Below are 11420 nucleotides of genomic sequence, written 5' to 3' on the forward strand. Positions count from 1 at the left end.
GTGATGATTCGCCCAAGCTTCTGTTACTGGTTCTCTTCCAGCAGCAGCAAAATAGTGACCCGTGCTTTTTCGTCACCTTCTTCCTATTTCGCTTGACTTCCGCCTACCACTGGAGAATCGTTTTTGTCGTAGGTCCACCGACTTTTCAGGAGCGTTTCAGTTCAGAGCTTCCAGGTTTCGAAATTGAAATTGTTCAGCTTCGTGGAATTCTTCAGATCCATCCTATCGCAGGGGAGGTTCCAAGCTTCGTACTTCCAGAAACTTCTTGAGGAGATGACAAGTTGCTAAAGGCTCATACCTGTTGGTAATGCTTGAAATAAAAGACCTTGCTTCTTCAAATAGTATCAGTGGAATGAAAACAATGTATTACTCTATAATTACAGGTTGCTGCGATAATGTTGTTTATGTTTGAAATTCAACCGATTGTTTCGATTAAGCTGTTTCGCTATCTCAACAGCAGGTAGTTCTTCCACCGACAAACCGACGTGACACTCTGTTTCCAAGATTGGCAAGAAATTTAAACCTCAAACCGTTTAAAAATCGTAACTCGTTCTGTCATTTCCGTCTTTTGACAAAAGAAACCTTGAAGAAGACGTCATAAAACAGCACGAAAATTTCCAGCTGATCAATGTAAACATCACATGCACTCTTATTTCTATCTAACCAATAGAAGATACAATCAACCATGCAATGGAGCTATTAAAAGAAATCCTTCGATATGAAGCAAAATAGTCTATGAACCCCAAATAAAAACTCCCAAACAGAAAAACTTTCAGCGGATGAAATTTCTTTTTAACGTTTATAACGAAATGTCTTCTTAATGCGCAAAACATTGAATGCAGGTTATTACTTCAAAATGTGTAAAATAATTTGACAAGGTAAAGCTCCTGTGCGCACGCACACATAAAGAGGAAGCTGTGTAAATCATCGCGCAGATGGAGCTAGTGATTAAAAGGAGAACTTATTTGCCAAGAAAAATTGGAAAAGTTGTATGAGCTGGCACGTCGGTTTGTCGGTGGTTCTTCTTCCCCCCATATCGTCAACAGAATAAGGTGCAGTATTTCCTAGTAAAACAGAGTTAGGTGTAGCAGCTGCCCTCTACCGTGTTTGAAAAATTCAGCCGGGAGTTTATCCTTTCCAGCAGCCATACTGTTCTTCAACTTCTTCTAGCCTTTTTGACCTACTTTAGCGTTAAGGGCTCCACAGCTTGTCATCTCCATCGCAATGCTTAATAGTCAGAAGGATTGAAGGGCTTAGGATGCCACTAGTTAAGCACATAACTCTTACCTGGTGGTCTTTGACATCGATCGTCCCAAAAATCAAAGCTATGTTGGTTGTCGGCTCACCATTTTGCAGCCTAAGCAGTTAGCTTCCCCACCCTCTGTCGAAGTTCTTGATCTTCTGTGTCCCCTGTGTGCCATTCAGGTGTTCGTCGTAGTACTGGACTTCATCTTTCAATCACCTGTCGTCCGAACGGCATGCATGTTTCGAAAGAACTGGTAATATTCAACGTTCACTCGGGTGATGAGTCCCTTGCTGCAGCATTGCCGTCATGCTACGTTCTTCTATGCAACATTCTCTCTATGCTTCTCAATTTCTAAACAACGTTCAAAACATACATAATAATCTCATTCTGCCCTTCCAGTACGACGGCAGCCTCGAGCGTTTGGCGAAGGAGTCGGACATGCTGCGCCAGGCCTACGGGCACTTCTTCGACCTGACCATCGTCAACAACGACATCGGCGAAACGATAGCCACGCTCGAGAATGCAATCGACAAGGTGCACTCTACGGCCCAGTGGGTCCCGGTCTCCTGGCTGTACTGACAAGATAGTGAGCTAGAATGTCCGGCGTGCTTAGAGGAGGAATGCGACTGCGATTGTGACTGCGAGCTAGACCTTAAGTAGAGAAGCGCTGAAGAAGATGTGCGGCACAAGACGAGCGAGTGTGAACGAAGCAGCTGATTACTACCTACCACATCAAGGACGCATCAAAACAATATTAAAACCACACAACCAGCAAAAGCAGCAGCAGCAACAACAGCACTAGCACTACTTAAGCCGAAATGAGAGTAAGAAATCTGTTACAAAAAAAAAAAGAAAAAAAAATACAAAAAAAAGGTTTTGGAATTCAGTAGATAAGAAATGGCAACCTTCACACAAAACAAAAGAAATACACAGGAAAACTATAATCTTACAGATACCAGAACGAAGAAATAAGCAAAATTGTACTTGATTAACGCAAATACTATCCCAAGTATATCTCCTTGGTTCACTACGAAAGCGATACGTCTGAATGGGGTATGTTACATTGAAAACAAAACAAACAAAGTTACGAATGTCTAGTTATTGTTTTAAAAAATGAAGCAAAAAAGAAAAGAAAACAAAAACACAGTATATCTATCGCGTACTCTGTCAACTCGAAACTAAAAACAAAATGTCTGATTTTATATCAAAACTTACATTTAAACTGCACAAGGCAGCATTTAGAGGCAACCCTCTTTTTACTTGTAAAACCGCAGATTGGAGCCATTTACCATTTACCAATTTCTGAAAGTAAAAACAATTCGTTTCAGTTGAATGTCATTACCGATAGTAGAAACAAATCAAAAGAATAAAAACACACACACATTCACATCTTTAAACTTATAGGCGACAAGCAAAACTCATCGAATTTCGCGCACTGGGAGCTCGATTCCAGTTCAGTCGACACCGCGGCAATGAGAAAACAAAACATGAAAACAACGGCACAAACAGGATGCACTTTCCAGGCAAAATCCAAAATATTCCATACACCGAATACTTAAAGAAAAAAAAACAACCAGAGAGAATAAATAACCCAGAAGGGCAACCTTACTAAAAACAACAAAATTAACTAGAAGTGGGGGAATAACGAAGTGATAGAGACAAACGTTATAAAATAAACAAAAATGCGCGAAAATAATCGGAAAGTGGACACAACACAAACGAAAGAAAAAGAAAACATTCGATGAAATCCGATGAAAAGAGAAGTGAAGGATGAGCGGACAGGAACAGAGAAAATATTAGTTAGACTTAATACTAACCAAAAACAAATGTTAACATGATTATTAATAATTAAAGGTAACAGAATTATAATTAAAGAAGAAAAAAAAGAATGAAACTCAGATGAGAAAAGCTAAGCTAAAACAAAAAAAAACGGAAATAACAGTAAACTAGTAAAGAGTGAAATTGGGAGCGACAGCGAAAGGAAGGGAGAAGAAAAGGTGTTAAAATTTGAGTATTAAACAAAATAACAAAAGAAAATAAAGAAGGGAATGAAAGGAAACGCAAGAAATGACAAGCACGAGGTTTGAATTAGGAAAAATAAAAGCCGTTACATTTTTTCATCAGTTGAAAGCGTATTCAGTGGAAGAAGAGACGAAGAGCGTTTCGCAAGTAGACGAACAGAACATGAAAACACCGAAAACCATAGTTTCAGCTTTTGTGCGTAGTCAAAGAACCACCAGTTGTTATTTATTGGGGAAAAGTTTCAAAGGTTGAATGGGTTTTTGAACCAAGACAAAGACGACGACAACTACAGCAAACAACTTCCTAACTCAAAAGATTCGATTAAATATTAAATATTGGTTTTCATACTTCCTCAGGTTCTTTCACTTTAAGGAAACATCGACCATTTACATCACATGTTGTTTATTTTATCATGTCAAACTACGCGTCTTATATAAAAACTGGGGTAAAATCTAGCTGAAATTTAATATTGAATCCATTCAACATCTCCCTCAGATCTTTTCCTTTCATAGACGAGTGCACCGATGAACTGAATTCATCGCGGTCCGAGAATTTTTACACTAGAGTGGGGCGCTTCCAATCAGAAGTGAACGATTTCCAATCAGAATTGAACAATTCTGATTGGGAATGGCCCCGCTCTAGTGTCAAAACTCTCGGACCGCGATGAATTCAGTTCATCGGTGCACTCGTCTATGAACTTATCCACCGATGAACCGAATTCATCGCGGTCCGAGAAATTTGACACTAGAGCGGGGCCGTTTCCAATCAGAATTGGACGATTCTGATTGGAACAGACCCCGCTCTAGTGTCAAATTTCTCGGACCGCGATGAATTCGATTAATCGGTGGATAAGTCCATGGACTTATCCACCGATGAACCGAATCCATCGCGGTCCGGCTGCTTCTAATCAGAAGTGAACGATTTCCAATCAGAATTGAATAATTCTGATTGGGAATGGACTTATCCACCGATGAACCGAATTCATCGCGGTCCGAGAATTTTGACACTAGAGCGGGGCTATTCCCAATCAGAATCGTTCAATTCTAATTGGAAAGACCCCGCTCTAGTGTCAAAATTCTCGGACCACGATGAATTCGGTTCATCGGTGGATAAGTCCATGGCCCCGCTCTAGTGTCACAATTCTCGGACCGCGATGAATTCAGTTCATCGGTGTACTCGTCTATTGTGCATTTTATTTATATTCGATTTTCCTCTAGGAATCCAGAAATTGAATCTGCAATTGAAAAGCTCACAAAACAGACTATGAGAAAAAATATTTTTCCATCTCTCCACATTGAGTTCGAATTTCCAGGTAAGGTGCGTTTTGGGCATCCCTAGAAATGAACTTTCAATATGGACTTATCCATCGATGAACAGAATTCACTCAGTCCAAGAATTCTGACAGTAGAGAGATGTCAATTCCAATTAGAATTTGATGATTCTGATTGGAAATGGCCCCGCTCTAGTGTCAAAATTCTCGGACCGAGTGAATTTAGTTCCGGACTTATCCACCGGTGAACTGAATTCACCAGGTCCAAGAATTTTGGCACTAGATTGAGGTTAATTCCAATCAGAATCGTCCAATTCTGATTGGAAACAGCCCCGAGTGAATTTGATTCATCAGTAGATAAGTTCATACAGTTGGTTCATCCTCATTCATGCTAGGTGAGCCACTTCCTTTGTTAAAGGAAAACAAATCAGCCAATATATGTTTTTTTTTAATCCCAAACCATCAAAAATCAAAACACTACACAATCAAACGGCTTCACTCTCAACGGAAGCTGCATCAACTCGAAGAGCTTCATATTCACAATGGACTTATCCACCGATGAACCAAATTCATCGCGGTCCGAGAATTTTGACACTAGAGCGGGGTCTGTTCCAATCAGAATCGTCCAATTCTGATTGGAACGGCCCCGCTCTAGTGTCAAAATTCTCGGACCGCGATGAATTCGGTTCATCGGTGGATAAGTCCATGGTGGCAAAGGTGGCATGCTGCCGTCGGTAGTTCATTGTCGCCATTTTTTTTATTTCCCGATGGTGAAACTCGAATTCTCTGTCAAGAAAAAAAAACTAACTCCCCTATTTCACAACCAGTAAAACCGAAAAGTATGAACCCATATTTAAGAAGCAGCCAAGATCGCGCTAAACCGAACCGTTTCGACCGTATTTAATCAATAGACAAAGGCAAATAGTTTATATATTCTTGAAATTCACACAACCATAGGACAAAACCAGGAAAAAAACTAAAAAGAAGCTAGCATTTTCAGATTTGATAAAAAAAAATTAGAGAAAAAAAAACATACTTACAAAATACACTGAACAAAATAGAAGCAAACAAAAAAAGCTCAAATGGGAAACGAAAACCTTTCAACTGAAACTGGTGTACAATAAAAGCACAACACAGGGGCGATTCCGAAAGAAAACTGGAAAGGATAATGCTGAAGTTGTCTCCCAAAAATCGGCAGAAAAGTTAAAGTCGTCGAATCATAGCAAATTGAAATAAAACACAAGAACCCTTTTCGAACAGAGATGATTAGAAACTCCAACACTGAGAATAACGGTGTGTGCTGTAGAGAGAAGAGATGAACCTACCCGCCCGTTTTCAAGCAAGGGCAGCAGCAACTACTGGCGAGAAATGAGATGTCAGAAGAAGAAAGAGAAAAAAACACAGAAAAGGACAGATAGTGTATTGTAATAAAAATTATTTTATTAGTTTTTGTTTTTGGATGAGAAAAAATTCTAATAAAAATGAAGTTAATACAAAAATTTAAAAAAAATCGTGGGTTTGTGTGATGTTGGGATGACCTATTTGAAGAATTCCATGCTCTGTTCTAGTAAAAGAGAAATGTCGAACCCAGTGAACTCAGTTCACCGGTGGATCAATCCATTTACACAAAATGAATTCGCCAACTTAGGGCTTATCCATGGACTTATCCACCGATGAACCGAATTCATCGCGGACCGAGAATTTTGACACTAGAGCGGGGCCGTTCCCAATCAGAATAGACGAGTGCACCGATGAACTGAATTCATCGCGGTTCGAGAATTTTGACACTACAGCGGGGTCGCTTCCAATCAGAAGTGAAAGATTTCCAATCAGAATTTAACAATTCTGATTGGGAACGACCCCGCTGTAGTGTCAAAATTCTTGGACCGCGATGAATTCAGTTCATCGGTGCACTCGTCTATTGTTAAATACAGATTGGAAATCGTTCACTTCTGATTGGAAGCGACCCCGCTCTAGTGTAAAAATTCTCACACCGCGATGAATTTGGTTCATCGGTGCACTCGTCTATTCTTTAGGCAAGTGAACTTAAAGGTCATTGATGAATGAGTGCAGTGTTATGATGGACTTATCCACCAATGAACTGAATTCATCGCGGTCCGAGAGTTTTGACACTAGAGCGGGGCCATTCCCAATCAGAACCGTTCAATTCTGATTTGAAACGGCCCCGCTCTAGTGTCAAAATTCTCGGACCGCGATGATAAATTCATCGGTAAGTCCATGAAAACAGCATCCCTAAAGGAACAAGTTACGCAACTAGGAGTGTTCAAAATAAATAATTATAAGCATAAATGCGAAACTGATTTTTTTTTTGTAATAAAAGAAATGTGCATTTGCTGTAATAATTTATTTTGACCTAATAACATCTAAAAGAACCTACACAAACACCTTGAACTCTGTAAACGGCCACACCCTACAGATGGCCCTACTTTTCACCAACCCTATCGGAACCGGTCCGTAGTTGCGGGAATCGGAACTGTTTTGCACATTGTCGCCCTCGATCCACAGGTGGCCCCTCGGCACCGTCACAATACTGGTCCTGATTTCCGGATGTGGTGGATGCTGCTGGTCCACATCCACCACCCGCAACACTTCTCGAGCTGGCCCCACCTGGGTGATCACCATCCCACCGGCATCCACCGAACCGGAAACGAAGTCCGCCTTCGACCGAAGCTTCTGTTCCACCCCTGCCGCTTTGGCGGGCTCTTCTGGCGTAGTCGTTGAAGTCGAAACGACTGAGGTATAAATGGTGTAAGTGTTGGACAGTGGGTTCAAGTTGAACGATGCTTTGGTCATAATTCGATCGCCCGGCATACCCACGATCCGCTTGCAGACATGCTGCACCGGATTCGTTGGGCTTTTGGTGATTATGATGTCGCCCCGCTGCAAGTGGTTCATCCGCGGGCTGATTCGGTCTGTGATCAGAATGTTGTTGGTATACAAAGTCGGTTCCATCGACGGACCCACACACTAGAACGAAAGAGTACATTCAACTTCACCCCCTTAATTATATAATTGCACCAATCAAACTCACCACAACGAAATCACCCAAATACTCGAACGTACAGTGGGTGATGCATCCGTATTGTACAACGTAACCGCATATTCCGGCCACCTTCGACAGGAACTTGAACATTGTAACCGAGTTTTCCACTTGGACACATCAAATCATAATAAAACCTTTTGGATTTTTTCGGTTTTTATCGGTTCATTTCGGTCCGAGATTCCATCGAAACAAAACTTGCGGGATCACAAACGAGCCAGCGAGCGGTCATCAGCTGGATTTGACAGCTGTCTGTTATCATGATGTTTGTTTTGAACGCATGCACCAGGCTTCATGTCACATCAGAGCATTTTGTCTAGATGAATGCTTGGATGAATGCGAAGATGAAGGAATGAAAATATTCAAATTACCCGTTATTTCTACGATGTTATTCCCAGGTTGTAAATAAATAAAATGTTTCGATATGTGTTGTGGTATTATTGTCTGTGAGTGATTGGTCTGTACCTATGGTATCTGTGGTAAAACGAGTAAGGAACAGATATACCACAGACAAACAGACGTAACACCTTGAACGATTTTCATGGAAATCCATCGCCCAGTTCACACTACCATGACCTGGTGGAAAAGTTGCACGAATCACTGTGTTGTGCAATATCGTCAACAGAAGGCACTAGCGTGAAACGTCAAACGCATAGAAAAACGATGCGCGCGCCTCTGGTTGTGAAAGCCACAACTATGAAAATTTAAAATGATCGTTAAAAGCGTGATCGATGGGATTTTCGCAAGTGTTACGTCTGTTTGTCTGTGGATATACGATTGGAATCAGTGGGGTGACACGGCTGTCAAACTCGGTACATCGCCGCTCCACCCAACATCATTTTTGGTACGGCGCGTTTTGGTACCCACTTTCTGGACGGTTTACCCTAACTTGCTCCTGATTTTCGGGTGTGTGGCTCGTGTGTTGCAAGTGCTTATTTCAGAAATTACACATTTCAAACGAAATCGTTGTTTTTGATGATTGTTTCTCTTTCCTTATTGTAGTAATGATAATTGGTATGTAAAAAAAAATAAATAAAATGTATGTGTAGCATCTGATGAAATAGGCTCTTAGAATTATTTCAGTGTACGAAAATAACAAACTTGTACCTGCCCGGGCTCTTGCATTGCCCCTGCGTTATAATCATGTCATAACACGCACAGCTTTTCCGAAATATGGCACTCAAAACGCCCAAAATCAAACCCTTGTAAAACACAAAGCACATATTCGACTCACAGCAATTTGGAACTATTACGTACTTACCGACTGCGCCATGTAGGAACTTCATCAATAAAATAATGAAAACCAAATTTCAATCTTAAAACTTTCTTCTATTTTTTTTTTTTTTTTTTTTTTTTTTTTTTTTTTTTTTTTTTTTTCAATCTTAAAACTTTCTTCTATTTTCTTTTTTCTCAATTTCTTCCACACCTCACACACTGTACGTCAGCATCTCACCACATCTGTCTCAAAACTGCCCTCCTTTCAATACATCGCACTCTCCTCGGTTCGATCGGCTCGGCGCCTCTCCCGTCGTCGTTTCGTATGTATCATCATCATTGTCATTTTGCTCTCGTGCAAGCCGTCATCAGACAAGGATCCGCCTGCGTGCGTCTGTCAGTTTCGATGCGTCGCTTTGATGATCCTAAAGGTGCACTGGAATGAACTAAGAGCTTATTTTGAAATGATTAGTAGAATTATAAAGATCGTATAGATATTTACAAAACCATTTTATTTATTTTTTTTTACATACCAATTATCATTACTACATCTTACATTTTATTCAGAATCTCCGATCTCAAAACTTTCTTGGATTGAGGTTTTCAAGCTCAGCTTCCAATAAAGCATGAAAACCAGAAAATATTCTTTTGGTTCGTTCAGTATTCCTTGCCAAAAATTTTTTTATTCAGAATCTCCGATCTCAAAACTTTCTTGGATTGAGGTTTTCAAGCTCAGCTTCCAATAAAATATTTTCTGGTTTTCATGCTTTATTGGAAGCTGAGCTTGAAAACCTCAATCCAAGAAAGTTTTGAGATCGGAGATTCTGAATAAAAAAATTTTTGGCAAGGAATACTGAACGAACCAAAAGAATATTTTCTGGTTTTGATGCTTTATTGGAGACATTGAGCTTGAAAACCTCAATCCAAGAAAGTTTTGAGATCGGAGATTCCTAGTAAATAAATCTTTGGCAAGGAATACTGAATGAACCAATGGAATATTTTCTGGTTTTGATGCTTTATTGGAAGCTGAGCTTGAAAACCTCAATCCAAGAAAGTTTTGAGATCGGAGATTCTGAATAAATAAATCTTTGGCAAGGAATACTGAACGAACCAATAGAATATTTTCTGGTTTTGATGCTTTTAGGAGGCTGAGCTTGAAAACCTCAATCCAAGAAAGTTTTGAGATCGGAGATTCTTAATAAATAAATCTTTGGCAAGGAATACTGAATAAACCAATGGAATGTTTTCTGGTTTTGATGCTTTATTGGAGGCTGAGCTTTAAAACCTCAATCCATGTAAGTTTTGAGATCGGAGATTCTGAATAAATAAATCTTTGGCAAGGAATACTGAACGAACCAAAAGAATATTTTCTGGTTTTGATGCTTTATTGGAGGCTGAGCTTGAAAACCTCAATCCAGGAAAGTTTTGAGATCGGAGATTCTGAATAAATAAGTCTTTGGCAAGGAATACTGAACGAATCAATAGAATATTTTCGGGTTTTGATGCTTTATTGGAGGCTGAGCTTGAAAACCTCAATCCAAGAAAGTTTTGAGATCGGAGATTCTGAATAAATAAATCTTTGGCAAGGAATACTGAACGAACCAAAAGAATATTTTCTGGTTTTGATGCTTTATTGGAGACATTGAGCTTGAAAACCTCAATCCAAGAAAGTTTTGAGATCGGAGATTCCTAATAAATAAATCTTTGGCAAGGAATACTGAATGAACCAATGGAATGTTTTCTGGTTTTGATGCTTTATTGGAAGCTGAGCTTGAGAAACTCAATCCAAGAAAGTTTTGAGATCGGATGTTCTGAATAAATAAATCTTTGGCAAGGAATACTGAACGAACCAATAGAATATTTTCTGGTTTTGATGCTTTTAGGAGGCTGAGCTTGAAAACCTCAATCCAAGAAAGTTTTGAGATCGGAGATTCTTAATAAATAAATCTTTGGCAAGGAATACTGAATGAACCAATGGAATGTTTTCTGGTTTTGATGCTTTATTGGAGGCTGAGCTTGAAAACCTCAATCCAAAAAAGTTTTGAGATCGGAGATTCTGAATAAAACAAGCTTTGGCAAGGAATACTGAATGAACCAATAAAATATTTTCTGGTTTTCATGCTTTATTGGAAGCTGAGCTTGAAAACCTCTATCCAAGAAAGTTTTGAGATCGGAGATTCTGAATAAAAAAATCTTTGGCAAGGAATACTGAATGAACCAATGGAATGTTTTCTGGTTTTGATGCTTTATTGGAGGCTGAGCTTTAAAACCTCAATCCAAGAAAGTTTTGAGATCGGAGATTCTGAATAAATAAATCTTTGGCAAGGAATACTGAACGAACCAATAGAATATTTTCCGGTTTTGATGCTTTATTGGAGACGTTGAGCTTGAAAACCTCAACCCAAGACAGCTTTGAGATCGGATATTGTGAATGAATAAAGCTTTGACAAGGAATACTGAATAAATGAGCTAGAAAGAATTTAAAGAAAGTTTTGAGATCGGAGATTCTGAATAAATAAATCTTTGGCAAGGAATACTGAACGAACCAAAAGAATATTTTCTGGTTTTGATGCTTTATTGGAGGCTGAGCTTGAAAACCTCAATCC

At 39.5% G+C, this 11420-nt stretch overlaps 2 protein-coding genes across 13 annotated transcripts in view; one reads left to right on the forward strand and one right to left on the reverse strand.

Annotated features, from left to right (window-relative positions):
- Nucleotides 1-2861, forward strand: part of LOC109623069 (peripheral plasma membrane protein CASK) — a 259898-nt gene extending 257037 nt beyond the window's left edge. For all 12 annotated transcript variants that reach the window (XM_062846932.1, XM_062846933.1, XM_062846938.1 and 9 more), the window contains one exon: nt 1646-2861. In XM_062846932.1, coding sequence (XP_062702916.1) covers nt 1646-1825 — 180 coding nt within the window. In that variant the 3' untranslated portion in view covers nt 1826-2861. The remainder of the gene's footprint in view (nt 1-1645) is intronic.
- Nucleotides 2862-6888: 4027 nt separating this feature from the next.
- On the reverse strand, nt 6889-7837 carry LOC109623070 (mitochondrial inner membrane protease subunit 1). Its single transcript, XM_020077529.3, has 2 exons — nt 7591-7837; nt 6889-7526 (listed from the first exon to the last, which is right to left on the reverse strand). The coding sequence occupies exons 1-2, from the start codon at nt 7690-7692 to the stop codon at nt 6933-6935; spliced, it is 696 nt and encodes a 231-aa protein (XP_019933088.2). The 5' UTR covers nt 7693-7837; the 3' UTR covers nt 6889-6932.
- Nucleotides 7838-11420: the final 3583 nt, after the last annotated feature.

Source organism: Aedes albopictus, chromosome 1 (genome assembly GCF_035046485.1).
Source record: "Aedes albopictus strain Foshan chromosome 1, AalbF5, whole genome shotgun sequence".
Classification (NCBI taxonomy): domain Eukaryota; kingdom Metazoa; phylum Arthropoda; class Insecta; order Diptera; family Culicidae; genus Aedes; species Aedes albopictus.